The 17,791-nt window shown below is 39.3% G+C and overlaps 1 protein-coding gene across 1 annotated transcript; it reads right to left on the minus strand.

Annotated features, from left to right (window-relative positions):
- Positions 1–4,286: 4,286 nt before the first annotated feature.
- Positions 4,287–16,155, minus strand: LOC130071698 (gastrula zinc finger protein XlCGF8.2DB-like). Its single transcript, XM_056236557.1, has 2 exons — positions 15,998–16,155; positions 4,287–5,180 (listed from the first exon to the last, which is right to left on the minus strand). Exons 1-2 carry the CDS (start codon positions 16,080–16,082, stop codon positions 4,351–4,353), a joined length of 915 nt encoding a protein of 304 aa, XP_056092532.1. The 5' UTR covers positions 16,083–16,155; the 3' UTR covers positions 4,287–4,350.
- Between the last annotated feature and the right edge of the window lie 1,636 nt (positions 16,156–17,791).

Consider the following 17,791-nt stretch of genomic DNA (forward strand, 5'->3'; position numbering starts at 1 on the left):
CCCAATAATAGAAACAATAATAGGTTTCTATGATGCACAATGGATCAATAAATTATAGATCATACTGTACATTGTACATACACTGTATAGGCTTTTTAACTTTTTCAATTGAGAGTGCCTTGGAGTTCCCCTTTTTGATTTTTGGTATTTAGTTTACCATCCAAAGAGCACCTCTATCTTAATCAAACTTTGGAGTCCAGGAAGCGCTCCTCTACCCCTCCGGTTTTCTTTGATACATTTATTCATTTAGATGACGCTTTTATCCAAAGCGACTTACAAATTGCTACATTTCAGAGGTCGCACGCCTCTGGAGCAACTAAGGGTTAAGTGTCTTGCTAAGGGACACATTGGTGTCTCACAGTGGATTCGAACCCGGTGTCTTATCCATGATGATACTGTACATTTATTTAAGGAATGTTTAAATAAAATGGACAATCAAAAGATGAGAGGTTACTTGAGAGGTAAATGAGAAATAAATCAAACAAATATGAACATGAATATTAATGAGTACTTACTGACAGACAGGTCACTGGAGTGAAGTCTGTTGCTGGTAAAGGTATGGTAGCGCTGGTGCTGGAGCCCTGAGTTTTAAAATATAAACAAAACACCAAAGACGTTGTTATCTTGTCACATGTTAGTGTTGTGTAAAATGCCACCATGATTGGAACTAATGCTGAAACATTACACCACACAAATTAAAAAAAAAAAAACAGCCAGCTAGGTTACATGAGTATGAAAGTATACCGAGGGGTATGATGTCCCTGTGGAGGTGGAGGTGGTGGGTGTGGCTGGCCCCGGTGTGTTATTGTAGGTGGTGGGAGCCTGAAGAGACATTAGCAAAATATTAGCAACATTATATTTCATGTGTTTTTAATGTTTATATGCCCAGCAGTAAAAAAACAGGGTTGAGATTGGCAAAGGAAACAAAGAGAGATACATTTTATGCTTTTTTACAGTATGCACTCTGACTCTGGTACCTTATTCACATTAAATTAAATGTCTTTATCATTGTGACTGCCTCTGTCTTCCATCAGCATTACTCTCTCTCTAGCCAAGCAGAGAACGGTTTCATCTTGAGTAAAGGCCAGCAGGTAACCCAAGGTGAGATGTCTCACTGAGGACAGAGGCAGATTTCCATTTGACCAACAATTTACAGTGTCATTTATGGGCCTGAGGGGTGAAAAGTAGCCTCCATTAGCTGTAACGCTAAATTATATAATTTATGCTTTGCTGCTCAGAACATCTTCACATAATCTTGAATTCACATTTACTCATGAGTTCATCCCACTGCGTCACTTAACCTGTGTGAGTTTTACGGTTTATAGAAACAAACGTGCCACACATAAAGTGCATTGGTGCTAGTAGCAAATCTTTACTGGCTACCGTTAGCTAGTTTAGTTAAGTTAGCTTTGACAAGAATCCAATGCTACGTGATTTGGAAAACATACTTACCGAGGTGGCCTGTGGAGGCCCTGAGGCGGTTGCTGTCGCTGTTGAAAAATTTTGTATAGCCGCAAGGACGGCTCTGCCGATGTTCTCGGCTTACGCCGATTCGTTGGACATTTTCGCAGAGTGACCATGACCGACAGTACTGTACCTGGTCAGGGGCGGGCAGGGATAGGCTCTTGCTGGCCTTTATGCAAGCGAACATGACAGATCAATCAAAGTGAGCCCCCTCGTGGCTGGCTATTATGGCTACAGGTCAAAAGTCCCGCACCTTTCATAAAAGTGACACTAAAAACTCAAAGTAGCCTACTCTTCAAATACAGTTTCTCCAAACGTGTTTATTATTTTAGGTAGGGATTATCACAATAATCCATGTCCAAGAGTCCATTTCCCCGGATGAGACACTGACCTCCTCAAGCTTTTATTTTTGCACTTCCGGTTACCGGCATTTTGAATTTGCATTCAACATTTAGATTTAACATTTAGATTCAGATTTAATATTTACATTTAACTATTTAAAATATCTCTAAGTTGACAAATATTGTTGTAAATGTGCTAAAAAAAAAATTAAACATTGTTTGAAGCTAAATGTGTCAAAATGTTGCCGTTATTTTCAGCGTGAGCCGCTTTACAAACAGCACCTCATACATTCATACTGGAAGCCGGAGGGTGCCCTCACGCAGAAAGTCAAAATATGCCTCGCATAAGTAATGTGACATTACTTTCCAGGAAATCCCTAATATAGACAAAGGCATCCAGCTATGAGCTATCGCTGTAGCTGAATAAAAAAAGAGATAGAAACACTTTGACTTATAAATATATGAAAATGAAGACAATAAACACATGACTGTGACAATATATGTGCGGCAAGCAGGACGAGGCAGAGAGCCGTGGGAACGAGCAGTTCAGACCCGGTGGCTCTACATTTGAGCAGATATCCACAAACATGGTATTTCACAGTAAACACTGGTCTAAACATTCTAATATTCATCATGTTAGTGTAAACACTCACATTACTTTTATATCATATTGTATTTTATATTATAGAGCATAAAAACATCCTTGTATTTATTTAGCATTGAAAGTTTGCCTACCTAACTATATTTCATAAGTCAACATGTTTCCATTTATATTTACACATTTTAGTCTGGCAATAGTTTAACTAGTAAACTGTGTTCAAGTTTATTTAACAATAACACGTTATCAAATGTAAGTGAGAATAAGTTACCTCCACTGGATCAATAGCATTCTTCTTCTGAGGTAAATTCAAGGCTTATTCCTCACAGCACATCTTCTTCCAAACTTGATGAAAAGCAGAGTGTAAGTCCGTCTAATTCGATCCAATGGCGGTATCGATTAGAGGTGAAGGTCACATGCGCGTTCCGTCTCTTCCAATGGCAAAGGGATTTTTAATTAAATGCAATTCATTTTGTTTTATGTATTAACTCGTTTCATCTGACTCCATAAAATGAAAGTGTTTTTCAATGATATCTGTGCATCTTTAAATATACGTTAATGTTTGACTATTCCTTTTAACTCCAATGAAAATAAAGTCAAAGTCTGTTAGAATAATCAAATATAACAAGTCAGGTAAATGTATTATAACAATTCCATAATCAATTGAAAGATAATCAATGCAAATCATCAAATGTTTTAGGATTAGAGAAATAGATGCAAACCCAACATTTACGAACTACATGAGCTACCTCATGGGCTATCTGAAATACAGAAAAAGCCACGATCCCTTGCTGCATTCCATTAAATAGCCAGACCTCATTACATATGTAAACCTGTTTTCACAGTGGAAATTTACGGTTCACCCCCCCAGACTTACTGGGGGCAGAAGTTGATTTACATGGTACCATTTGCTAACAGTGGAAATTAGCATTGAGTTCACACCTTCTGGGAGTAGGAGACCACATTCATTTGTGTGCCGGATATCCCTAAACTCTTAAAAACCTTATTTCCTTTTGTTTTATACTTTGGGAATGAGACATTTGTACCACTCATTCTTGAGACATTTCAAATGATACCAAACATAATACTCAATGATAATCATTCACATCAAACCATAGATATTCTTATGTGAGTTTTTATGTGTCACTGCGAGAGTGGGGGATGCGGGGAAGAAGTGTGTGTGTGTGTGTGAGAGTTCAAATGTTAATTTGCCAAGGTCCTTTGTCTCATAGACCAGTGGTCTATCTCTTCACCCAGTTTCCAGTTTTCCAGTCTTACAGAGGAATGATGAAGCTAGATGCTTTGTTTATCAAAAGTGATGGGGGGCATCACGTGGCTAATGTGGACGATTACCGTATGAATAGATTGCGCCACGTGTGGGTGTGTCCACATTAAAAGATAATGAGGTCAGACAGGGAAGATTGCACCTCTTGTTGGTTTCATATTAATTACATAAACAGAGAATATTTGTTGTCTATGACTTGTTTTAAATGTAGACACTTCAAGCTTTCTAAAGACCTATCTCTCATGTCTCATAAGCAAGTGTTCGCTGAGTTTCGGTTCATTTTTGTGACGCGTTTCAGAAAGAAGTTCATAGAGACTGACAAGGCATAATGTGCATACTGTTTGTTTTCTTTATTTTACAAAAGCACAAAGTTTTGTTAATGTGAGTGTACGCAAATAAATCCTTTACAGATTCGAATGATTTATAACTCATTTCTGTATGACAAAGTTCTTTCACCGTTATCAGGAAAAAATGCAATTGATCGCTGACCCCTAAGGGTTAAAACACTTTCCACACAAAGAGCACACATAGGGTCTCACATCTGCATGGCTTTTCAGGTGTATCTTTAAGTCTGATGTCAAAATATTTTCTATGATCAAAATTAAATGATCTCCCTGCAGTGAATGTGTAGTATGAAACTGCTCTATTTTGTAAGCCTCTTGCTAAACTGAGGGACACATCAATTTCTTTCCAGAATGAGTTTGCAAATGTTGTTTTAGGTCTCTTTGATGTGTGAAAAACTTCTCACACTGAAGACATGCGAAAGGCTTCCCTCCAGTGTGAGTTTTCATGTGGACATTAAGGGTTGGTCTGTGTGTAAAACTCTTTCCACATTGAGGGCACATGTAAGGCTTTTCTCCAGTGTGAGTTCTCATGTGGCTTTTAAGGCTTCCTTTTCGATAAAAACTTTTTCCACACTCTTGACAGGTGTAGTGGCTCTCTCCAGTGTGAATTCTCATGTGGACTGTAAGGTTTCCTTTTCGGCTGAAACGTATTCCACACAGTTTGCAGGTGTAAGGCTTCTCTCCAGTGTGAGTTCTCATGTGGGCATTAAGAGTTGGCCTATGTGAAAAACTCTTTCCACATTGAGGGCAGGTGTAAGGCTTTTCTCCAGTGTGAATTCTCATGTGGCTCCTAAGACTTCCTTTTCGAATGAAACTATTTCCACACTCTTGACAGGCAAAAGGCTTCTCTCCAGTGTGAATTCTCATGTGGACTTTAAGGCTTCCTTTTTCAGTGAAACTTATTCCACACTGTTGGCAGGTGTTAGGCTTCTCTCCAGTGTGAGTTCTCATGTGAACCTCAAGATTTCCTTGTTGATCAAAACTCTTTCCATACTGAAAGCAGGTGAAATTACTTCTAATTGGCATCTTTTCTGTCTGTGAGCAACTAATAGATTTTTTTTCAGTTTTACAAGCATGATGTTCATCAAAATGATCTTTCACTTCCATCCCATTCAGTTCTTGACTCTCCTCTTTTAGCTCCATCCGGTCTAAGGTGAACAGAGACAAATACAAGTTAGCCTCAGTTTAATGTCACAAAGCAACAGACATCAAAACATTTCGGGAGTTATTTCACTGGAAAAAGTGAAAACGGAGTCCGTGTTGCTTTCACATTCACGCAAATCGCGGCACAGTTCGAGTGCAACTGAACTCAGACCACCTCCTTCAGGTAGTCTCAGGTTTGGTACCTCTGTGCGCTCCCAGGTCCACATGACAGTGTTCACATTAGTGATTTTTCAAGCGAACTGTGCCCCGTTCCGAACTAAACTGCCAGTATAGAAACGCCCTTAGACATTTAAAGCATCAAAACCAACAACATCCTATACCCTCTAGTTAAATGTGTAATGTCATACATATCATAATATGTTATAAACTCTATGTCTCTAAGTCACAACAATGTTTTCTATTCAGTAGTAGACATTTGGGGATTAATATTACTCAAAATGATTGTTTTGTTTAGGCTACTTCTGTATTATTTTTCCTAATTAAGTGTGACATGTGTTGGGGAATGTCCCCTGTCTCATGTAAAAGTCTAGGTGCTGTAATACCAGGCAGAAAACTAGGTCATAGGGTATGCAAGGATGGAAAAAAGTACCCAAAAGCTCTGTACAAAATATCTTATGGGAAGGTAGAGATTGTTGAAGGCACGAGGAGGTGCTGAAAAACATGTAATATGAGAAGTTTTCAAAAAATATATGTATAAAATATACATTCTTCACCAATAGAAAGAAGGCCTCAGGGAAAATGTTTCTAACGGTGGCGATATCTCGAGGAGGAGCAAAAAGAAAAAGATGACTGTATGGATGCTCATTGGGTACCTAGCGATAAGAAAAAGGTATAAAACCTGAAGGCTGGCCATTGTAAGTCAGATGAACAGCTGGCATCTCACTTTGTTGAACTGCTCAATAAAGTTAATTCTTCTGAGACCTGTAACTTCGACTGTGAAAGATTTCTTTGAGACCTTAACCAAAGACTCTAAATCTACCACAACACATGTTGTAATATCCTACATATCATAATATGTTATAAACTATGTCTCTAATTTAAAATGAATTGAACAGGTATCTACACTAATATTATTTAATTCCCCACCATGTCTCATCATCAGACTTTCCATGATCAATGTCTGCACCATTTCAGTCTTCCATGATGGACTTAACCAAAGAGCTACCTTATGCCGAGTTCAGACTGCACGATTTTAGCCCCGATTTTGGCTCGCCGACAGGTTTTGAGAAATCGCCGACAAATGCCCGAAATCACAGGCAAATCGGTGCTTGTTCACGCGAGTGACAATCACGCAGTGTGAATGAGCAAAGACGCGATCTGAGAGAATCGCCGACGCCCGTGAGATATTTGGCATGCTAAATATCTGGACCTGTCGGCGATTCACAATCCTGCTGTGTGAATGTGTTCTGACTGAAAACTACATCGGCGATGACCGACAGCCAATGAGAGAGCAAGATACAGGGGGGAGGAGGAGGAGGAGGAGGAGTTATAGACCAGAATATCAGTATTTTAATAGATAGGCCTATATTTACAATTATATCAAACAGAAACAAAGCACAAACATTTGCATGACCAGCAGCAACAGCAGGACATTTGCAAAATTATTTATTTACCCCCAACTCTCTTTGCAAAACACAGTCCTTGCTCCCCTCGTCTTCCCAACCATTTCCTGCATAAACTTTTTTTTTTTTTTTTTCGCTACAAATCAGTGCACAGACAATTTGTAGGCTATCATTTTTAATAACAAATTCAGTGTCGCGCGAGAACTCCGGTCTCACGCACGCGTGATCTTCCGTTATTTCCTATCACTTCTCGCGTTTGTTTGGTTGTGAAACGTAGTTTGCGGACCAGGCAGAAGTTGTCGGCGATTCTTTCTTTTGTAAAGTCATGCAGTGTGAAACCTGTCGCCGATCCATCGTGCAGTGTGAACACAGCAGCAACTGAATGTTACCCCAGATAGTCATGCAGTGTGAAAACAACAGTGACCCGATTATTTAGAAAATCGTGCAGTCTGAACTCGGCATTACGGCAGACTTCAGTTCCAACCCTGCCTGTGATTTTCAATCATCCTCAAACCTGGAATCAGGTGTGTTTAATTAGGCTTGGAGTCTATATGAGACAGGCCTTTAATTTAGTGTTGAGATGTTGTTCATTGAGATAACGATCCAAATAGCATAGGCTGATAGACGGAAAGCATGACAGTAGGTTACCACATTATAATTACGTTATATTTATAATTCGAATGTGTTTAACAAATCAGTTAATGTAAGAATTAGCCTACTATATTACCGTATGTCTAAAGGGGGTCGAACACCGGACGAGAAACGCAGCGACAGCAACGGCTCAGGACCTTGTCCAAAATCCGGACACCATTATATGAGACCTGAACTGAGCTGGATGATGACATCACTGTTTTCTCCAGAATGGCTATATAGATTAATTAACTGAATTAATAACTTTTTTACAACAGAAATGAATCAACACTGAACTTACTTAAGCTGGATTATGACACTGTTTTGTTCTAGATCTCCAGAGACAATTTTTGTTGCATTATTTTCCTATTATCCCTGTAAAGCTGCTTTGAAACAATCTGTACTGTAAAAAGTGCTATATAATTAATGTGGCTAAGTGAGAATTGTGACGAAGGCACTTGTCATTTAACAGTTGGATTGTATCACTTTGTTAGGTTACATATTCATGGTTTGTGATTTAATTTGTTGTTGGCGTTGTATTTTACAGCATTTGTTAAATTTTCTTGCATTAATTGTATTTAATACACCCATAGAAGCACATAACGATTCAGAGGGGTTCAGCGCTACCACCTTTTCTGATGGAGAATTTTGCCATTGAAAGGTAACTCTCTCGCTCTCTCAAGTTGTTCTCTGTCTATAAATTAACTTAAAAATTAATTTGTCACAGGAAACATGCTGCCGTTGATGTGCAGGTGACTCCTAAAGCACAAGAGACTGAAATCGGCGACAAGGTATGTTTTTATCGTCTCAAACAGGCACATGAAAGAGCATAATTTTACATGTATCCTGATTAAAACACAATGTATTGTTGAGGACACTTCCAATCTCCAGGGACAACAGATGGAAATGAACTAGCAGCTGAATGTGATGCAAACCATCTCTTCTCTTGTGAGAATAATTTCTTTTAAATGAATTAAATATTTCATTCCTTTTTTGTACTCTTCCCTCATGAAGGAACCACAGATAGTCAAAGACCTCAGGACCGCAGTTGGATGGCTGCAGAAAAACTGCCACTCATTCAGAGGTTTTGTGGAAGAGCCGTGGTATCTGAACCTAAAGAAGGAAGACCAGGAAAAGGCCCTTCTCAAACTTGATCAGGCGGGGGAAAAAGATGATCTGGAACTGGCCAAAGAGCCTTTCATGTTTCGGTTCCAGTTCAAAGAAGACATGGAAGTTTTTCTTTGCAAGTGTCATGATTGCCTCAGGATTAACTCCACTTGTATTGAGTTTTGATTTATTTTTCTCTTGAGAATTATTGTTAAATGTGTGCCTGCATAACTTTTATAAGATTTATTTTCTTTGGTTTGATTTTGTTTTGTCTAATTTATTTATTATTTAGTTCGATTTTGTATTTTTATTTAATTACTATTATTTATGTGTGTGATTCTTTTGAAATTTCAGAGGAAAAAACTAATTTTATTTAAATTAATCATTTTTGTTTTTTCAGTCGATCATATAATTGTTGTACGGAAGAGGATTAGGGCCAAGCAATAATAAAAAAATAAAACCATCTTGAGACTAAAGTCATTATAATGTGAAATCAAATTCGTTAAATTTCGAGAATAAAGTCGTGTTTTTTTTATCAGAATATGAGACATTTTTCTTTGAGGGGATATATAATTAAACATGACTTAATGCCAAATTATCATGCAATTTATACACTGCTTTCAATAAGTGGGGTATTGGAATCGCTTTTTACTTTCGTTTTTACTTTTTCTTTTTCGTTTTCTTTCGAATTTGCAATCACGTATATAGGGAGTGGCGGTACTGACACTACATTTTACAAAATTAGATATTTATTAATGACGCTCACGATCTGTTGCGCACCAAATCCTTCTGTCAGTCATCTCTCCTTACTCCCTTCACGTGACAAGTGAAATCTGATGTGCTGTAATAATGTAACCAGCTCCGTAGAATGCATTATTTATTTTCCACGCCTTTCCAAATTCTGTATTCGGCTTCGGGCACATCCCTATTATTTAAGCACACAGACACACATTTGTGCGACAGTAGGTGGCGCTATAATAAGGCTATATGTGTTTTGGATCATAATTTTGAAATAAATTATTTTTACCCTGAATCCTTAAAGCTACACTGTGTAACTTTTTTAGTTTATTCTTAGCTAAAAACACTTAGTTCTTTCAAAAATATATGTGCTCATTAATGTATACTTACTTCGTTCAAGTAATAAAGTATTCTCGTGAGTGTGTAATATGCCATTGAAAATACATACGGGTAAAGGGTTCTAATGTCGGTCGCCATGTTGCCCCTCCATCTTGAAAGTACATTAGCCAAAGAGGGACACACCTGTTAATTCAAGCTTCACCTTTCACGTTTTAACACTCGATGGCACCGTGTCGAATGTCGATTGTTCAAGATGGCGCCGAGTATGGCTGCTGCGTTGCGAGCTCCGTCACAACATGGTAGTTTTTTGTTTGTTCTGTTTACAGTTCTTTTGTTTTTTGTCTTGGATATTGTCTGTCTTATTCAGTACGACATACAAACACTTTTGGACATTGGTTCCGCAATCGAACACCGAAAACCGGACTTTCATTTCTTCAGTGATGCCCCGCTGTTTACAAACACGGCAGCGGAGCCCTTTGTCTGGGCAGCTCGGCCGCGGAAACGCAGCCGGAGAAGGGGAAGAAGAGCCGGCGTTCTCGTCAGAGTAAGACGGCGTGCAAATCGACCCCCGCTTCCCAGTATTCTGCTAGCAAACGTTCAGTCTCTAGACAACAAGCTCTGTGAGTTGAGAGCGCGGATCTCTTTCCAACGGGAGACGAGGGACTGCTGCATTATCTGCCTTACAGAAACTTGGATGTCTGCTGAGATTCCAGACTCGGCCGTCGAAACCGTGGGGTTCTCAGTGCACCGAGCGGATAGAGTTAAAGACCTCTCAGGTAAAAGCAGAGGTGGAGGTGTATGTTTTATGATCAACAAATCCTGGTGTGATCAGAGGCACGTACATTCTATCAAGTCTTTCTGCTCTCCTGATCTGGAATTTCTCATGCTTCTGTGCCGACCATTCTGGCTACCGAGGGAATTCACAGCGGTCATTATCACGGCTGTGTACATTCCCCCACAAGCCGACACAGACCGGGCACTAAAGGAACTGTATGGGGAAATAAGCGAGCAGGAAACCGCGCACCCTGAGGCCGCGTTCATTGTGTCCGGGGACTTTAACAAAGCCAACTTCAAGAAAATAGCACCTAAATACCACCAACACATAAACTTTAACACACGAGGGGACCGGGTTTTGGATCATTGCTACTCCCCTTTCCGGGATGGCTACAATTCCCTCCCCCGCCCACCTTTTGGCAAATCGGATCACTCTTCCGTTCTCCTTCTGCCCGCTTACAGGCAGAAACTGAAACAGGAAACACCCGCCCTCAAAACGATCCAGTGCTGGTCGGACCAATCAGACTCTATGCTTCAGGACTGTTTTGATCACGCGGACTGGGAGATGTTCCGGTCGGCCTCTGATGACGACATCGAGGCTTATGCTGATAGCGTAACCTGTTTCATCAGGAAGTGCGTAGAAGACGTTGTTCCGATCAAAACAATACGGATTTACCCGAACCAGAAACCATGGATTAATGGCGATGTTCGTGCAGCACTCAACGCGCGGACCTCCGCTTTTAACTCCGGGAGTGCGGAGGAGCAAAAACAAGCAAGTTATGCCCTCCGAAAAACTATCAGAGCAGCAAAACGCCAATTCAGGGACAAGATTGAAGGACAGTTCAACACCACCGACTCTAGAAGCATGTGGAAGGGAATTAATAGCATTACGGACTATAAAGGAAACATAAACTCCACAGTGAACAACACTGCCTCTCTCCCAGATGAGCTAAACACTTTTTATGCTCGATTTGAGGGAACTAACATCCCCCTCGCGGAGAGAGTTCTCGCGGCTGAAGCTACAGAGGTTAGTACACTCTCCGTCTCTGTAGCGGATGTAACCCGATCTTTCCGTCGGGTGAACATCCGTAAAGCCGCAGGTCCAGACGGTATTCCGGGCCGCGTCATCAGAAAGTGCGCGAACCAACTAGCTGATGTTTTTACGGACATTTTCAATTGGTCCCTCTCCTTGTCTGTAGTCCCCACATGCTTCAAAACGTCCATCATCGTACCTGTACCGAAGCAAACCAACATCACCTGCTTAAATGACTGGCGCCCTGTTGCTCTGACCCCCATCATCAGTAAATGCTTTGAGAGTCTAGTCAGAGATTACATCTGCTCTGTTCTACCTTCCTCACTGGACCCACTGCAGTTTGCATACCGCAATAACCGCTCCACTGATGATGCTATTGCATCTACAATACACACTGCTCTCTCCCACCTGGAAAAGAGGAACACATATGTGAGAATGCTGTTTGTAGACTACAGCTCAGCATTCAACACCATAGTGCCCTCCTTGCTTGATGTGAAACTCCGGGCTCTGGGCTTAAACAGCTTGCTGTGCAGCTGGATCCTGGACTTCCTGTCAAACAGACGCCAGGTGGTTAGAATAGGCAGCAACATCTCCTCATCACTGACCCTCAACACTGGAGCCCCACAGGGCTGTGTTCTCAGCCCACTCTTGTACTCCTTGTACACATATGACTGCGTGGCAACTCACAGCTCTAATTCCATCATCAAGTTTGCTGATGATACTACGGTCGTAGGTCTGATCACCGACAACGATGAAACGGCCTACAGAGAGGAGGTGCTCACTCTGACGCACTGGTGTCAGAAGAACAACCTCTCCCTCAACATCAGCAAAACCAAGGAGCTAGTGGTCGACTTCAGGAAGAACGACAGAGAACACAGCCCCATCACCATCAATGGAGCACCGGTGGAGAGAGTCAGCAGCTTCAAGTTCCTCGGTGTCCACATCACAGAGGAACTCACATGGTCCGTCCACACTGAGGCCGTCGTGAAGAAGGCTCATCAGCGCCTCTTCTTCCTGAGACGGCTGAGGAAGTTTGGAATGAACCGCCACATCCTCACACAGTTCTACACCAGCACCGTCGAGAGCATCCTGACTGGCTGCATCACTGCCTGGTATGGCAATACTACCAGCCGTAACCGCAAAGCCTTGCGAAGGGTGGTGCGCACTGCCAGCCGTATCATCGGAGGTGAGCTTCCCTCCCTCCAGGATATTTATGCCAGGCGGTGTGTGAAGAAAGCTCGGAGGATCATCAGAGACTCTAGCCACCCGAGCCATGGGCTGCTCTCACTGCTACCCTCAGGCCGGCGGTACCGCAGCATCAGGACACACACCAGCCGACTCCATGACAGCTTCTTCCCACAAGCAATTAGATTTCTAAACTCTTGATCCCTCATGATCAATAACCATAAACATTCTAACTGTCAACACAGCACAACATAACCTACTGCATTTACATAATATATGTATATATATATTTGCACCTTACGGGTATCTATTCTATGTATAATTACCTCTTTTGTATTTTTGTATACTGTTGTATATTGTTAATTGTTGTATATTGTTGTATATTGTAAACTGTTGTATATTGTACATTGTATATTATTTATTGTTCTGTTAGTGTATATGGTACTGTGAGTAATTGTGCGCACATTAGATGTGTAATCTATGTAAATCTGATGTTTGCTGTAATTGTTTTCGTCACATCGTGTCATACTGCTATGTTGCTCGGAACTGCACCTAAGAATTTCACCCACTGTTGCACTTGTGTATATGGTTGTGTGACAATAAAAGGATTTGATTTGATTTGATGTCAAGAGGGGGATTGCTTGGTAAAAAAAAATAACGAAAACATAAAACTATTATTCATTTTACATAGATGTCATAACCTATATGTTACCTGACAAATTAAATTACTGCAAATTATAATAGTTTTCTAAAATAACCTCATCACTTGAAGGAACACTCATGGACGAGGTCGAACTGGAAGCCATGTTAATCTTGGACTACATTGGCCACCGTAGGAGTTAAAACGAAATCGGAATTGAGAGGAACAGAAACTAATATTCACTGGATGGTCATATACCTTTTCACCGCTAGATGGGGGTAAAAATCACACAGTGTAGCTTTAAGTACCAAAATAATTTACGTCACAGCCACTTTGAATTTTCTAAAAAAAAACTACTTTTTCAAACTCCTCCAAGGCTGTTGAGCCGGTCTTCACTAAATTAGGCACACATCAGCTAGGCAAGGGATGGTGCTGTCAAAAAGTGATCAACATCATTTTGATTTGTTGAAGCATTGCACAGTTACTAGTGAATTAATGGCCTGAACGCAATGTCCATCCTGTCATCGTTAAGATCAAAATTCGTTTTCCTTCTCATTCCTTCAGTGCTCCCGAATCAGTTGCTCATATGCATATCTATTGCCATACAAAAACTTTGGAACCACTGTAAGTTTTTGAAAAACCTACTTTCTCTACCTCACCTTGTTCATGTTTTCAAAATGTTAGTTGTACGAAAGAAATTTACACAACGTGTAAATGATGCGTAAAACATTCAAACGTTCTGTGTTATGTTAGGCAAACTGATGACACTGGCATTACGTACCATAATGATATTTTACAAGTTTATTTGCCCTGTCTTTTTTTTTTTTTTTTTGCTGACAGTTCAAAGCTTTGATCAACTTTGGGTAAAACGCAGCGCTCATCACCGTCACTTTTTACCCAGCCGTCCAATCACAGTGGAGGAGGGGCGGGACAAAAACCACACTGACCAATCATCCTGTACAGCGGCTGAACAAAGGAGAAGTTAATATTGCTGGTTACTGCATTTTTATATTCAGTAATATTCTTTAAAATGAGATACTCACAACAAAGTTACTGCCGTGGATATTTCAAATCATAGCGGAAAAATGCTGCGCCTCAAAGCGCTCTCAAACGCCCCCAGCTGGCTGGTTTCAGAAGAGCACCAGGCACTGGTTTCCCCTTAAAGGGATACTCCACTTTTTTTGGAAATAGGCTCATTTTACAACTCCCCCAGAGTTAAACTGTTGAGTTTTACCGTTTTTGAATCCATTCAGCCGATCTCCGGTTTTGGCGGTACCACTTTTAGCATAGCTTAGCATACATCATTGAAGTGGACAAGACCATTAGCATTTCTCATTAAAAAATGACCAAAGTGTTTCGATATTTTTCATATTTTCATTTTCCGTCGGTCTTAGTGCACGATGTAACGACAGAAGAGTCAAGTTTTAAATAGGAAAAATATCAAAACTCTTTGGTCATTTTTTTTTTGAGAAATGCTAATGGTCTTGTCAACTCCAATGATGTATGCTAAGCTATGCTAAAAGTGGTACCGCCAGAACCTGAGATCGGCTGAATGGATTCAAAAACGGTAAAAACTCAACAGTTTAACTCTGGGGGAGTTGTAAAATGAGCCTATTTCCAAAAAAAGTGGAGTATCCCTTTAAAGGAATAGTTCACTTAATGTAAAACTTCTGTCATAATTTGCTCACCCTCAAGTTGTTTCAAACCTGTTTGGAACAACTTGAGGGCGAGTAAATGACAAAATTTTCATTTTTAAGTGGACTATTTCGATTGAATATTTATTGTCAGGCAAATTGCCTATTAGTCTCTTTTGCATTTATGCAATATACTAGAGACAATCCCGAGAATGAGTCCAGAAGATTCCACTGTGTTCCTGGACACGTAATTTGTGTGGTTGTAATTCATAGGCAGCGATTATACAAGTTGTGAATTAGCAGGCATTTCTACCCTATTTACGAATGATTGGAATTCATTAACATACACACATTTAACGGTCAAATCTAATGTTTACAAAGCGTTTGTGAATCCGGAGAAGAGTTTTCGGGAAGGTCCGTTATATGTGCAAATTACTCAGAATTTACTCATATATTATGCATTACTCATATTGTAAATTTCATGAATTTCTGATGTTTCAGATGCCAACAGCAATTTTTTTCATAGATCAGCCATTTCAATGGGAAGGAGATAAAAACCATAACACTAAACATCTTTTTAGGTCTCAGTTTAAAAGGTCCAATAGGTTGACTTGAAACATTTCAACAAGGAGCAGAGTAACAGGAGCTTCGCTGCAGTTGAAGAAAGACTATTTCTTTAATACATAGATAAAACATGCTATTCCTGGACTAAAATGTCACTAATGTTCCTAATCTTCTTTTTCTTTCCTCTGGTGTTAAAATCCACCTGTTACTAAAGATCCATCAAGGGGATATTCGTTGTGGGTCTTAATGTAAAGAGAAAATCCCACATGCGTTGCTGCTACATGGAGTTGACATTCACTCATCATTTGGGTTTAATGTTACTCAAAATGATTGTTTTGTTTAGGTTACTTCTGTATTATTTTTCCTAATTAAATGTGTGACATGTTGTAATATCAAATAGCCAATGTGGAAGTAGGATCTTCTCATGTGACAGGCATACAGGGCACACATTCACTCAACATATCTGTCCACTCGAGGCGACCCACTCAAAACCACTTTAATCAGGACACTCATCTGACATTCTTCAAAAATATTATTCATTTCTGTAGAGTTGGACATTTTAATTAGGATTAAATGCTTTGAGAATGAAACAAACCTGTTTGTTCCTCAGTATCTTCTTGTTTCACTCTAAATGTTTCTTCAATCTTCATTTCTTCACTCTCCTCTTTAATAAATGCCATCTTTATAATAGTGTCTTGTGGATCTCAGTCGCTTCACCGGGAGTTTTCTGTGTTTGGACACTCTGTCATGATTAACATGAGAATAATTAACAGAAAGAAAAGTACATACACACTAAATCTCTGTGTGCGTCTCAATTAGCTCTAGTTCAGTAGTTCAGTTCACTGGTAAGAGTTAATGGCCTAAATCACATGATGAGCCAAAACAAACAAACAAAATCAAAAAATCAAAAGCAAATTAATAAGAAAATGTTTAAATTATATACTTTTATATTTAGGTTTTTTTGATTTATAGTTGGTATCCAATCATTTGTATATACATTTAATATTACACTTTCAAGAAAACATTTGCAGTTTGTTAAAAGTTGTAATTACACATGTTTGTGTTCTCGTTGCATTTACAGTGTTTTGACCAGCATGTGACGTCAGCGTGCGGCGATTCGAATCAATGAATCATTTTGCGAAGCAATTGGTTCAATTGACTCGGAGTTTCAAATATGTGTTTCTCCATCACTACTTGCCAGTGACCAAATTACGTGTTTATGATAAACTGATTAATGATATAGGGCGCGAAATGAGACGCACCTTTTCGGTTACTCATCTGTGGATGCACTTTATTAACGAAATAACCTTTATTAATGTTATATCAAGTATTACAATGGTATATTTCATAGTAGGTAATTAATTTAACATAGCTTGTTAAAGATCTAAAATAGACAGAACATTTGCATCCATTAAACGCTTAAAAACACAAACCTGTCTTCAGCCGAATCACAACATATGTGGGAGCGCAGCGCAGCTGTATGACGTCACATAGCCACACCAAAATAAAAGTTCTGTCCACACGTTGCTGTCTAAAATCATAAAAGTGCATCGAAATGTACAAAAACACATACAAGGAATTCAACATATTTAAGAGGTATTCATATTTGAGTCTTTGTGAAATACATATTTAAAAACATGTTAAATCGTGCTGAAAATAACGTGAACAAGCACATCTAATATGTGAGATTCTAAAAAGCACAGTATGTGTGTACCGTATGTGCACATTGTGTGTCATGTTTGAGAGCAGAAGTCCTGTTTATCAGTAGTTATGAAACGTTTTTTCTTTTTTCTTAATTTTTTGATTGATACATTCTTCCCAAAAGAGCCATATCAAAAACTATTTGACTACAAACAACAAATAAGGTTTGTCAATAAAACTAAATCTTTATTAGAGTCAGAGACTGGTTTAAAACCGATTCTGAGCAGCTTAAATATTTCAGGATTAGTTTAATTCAGAGGTGTTCTTACATGAAGAAACCAGCAAAACAAAAAAACTGAGACAGACTAAATACTGCAGCAACATCTCCAAAACGCTTGAAGAAACACAAAGCACGCACACTTTACTGGACACTTTACTTCACTTCATCTCATGGCAGATAAAGCATGGAATGATAATTCTAAATAAACCATGTACACGTAAATAGTTTTAATCTCATGAATAAAGCCTGTGCCTCAATCTTTAGATGTGTTGTTTTTTTGACATAATACACACACATATGTATGAACACATTATATATATATATATATATATATATATAATTTTATATATAAAATTAACCCAGTGAACATCAGGGGCCCGTTCTTCGTACGTTGCTTAAAACATCCGAGATCAAATGAGACATCCAAGATGATATCATCGTGCTAATCATAATCATGTTATGTTTTTA

The sequence above is a fragment of the Rhinichthys klamathensis genome, unplaced genomic scaffold (genome assembly GCF_029890125.1).
Source record: "Rhinichthys klamathensis goyatoka isolate OS25496 unplaced genomic scaffold, OSU_Roscu_1.1 h1tg000452l_1, whole genome shotgun sequence".
Taxonomy (NCBI): Eukaryota; Metazoa; Chordata; class Actinopteri; order Cypriniformes; family Leuciscidae; genus Rhinichthys; species Rhinichthys klamathensis.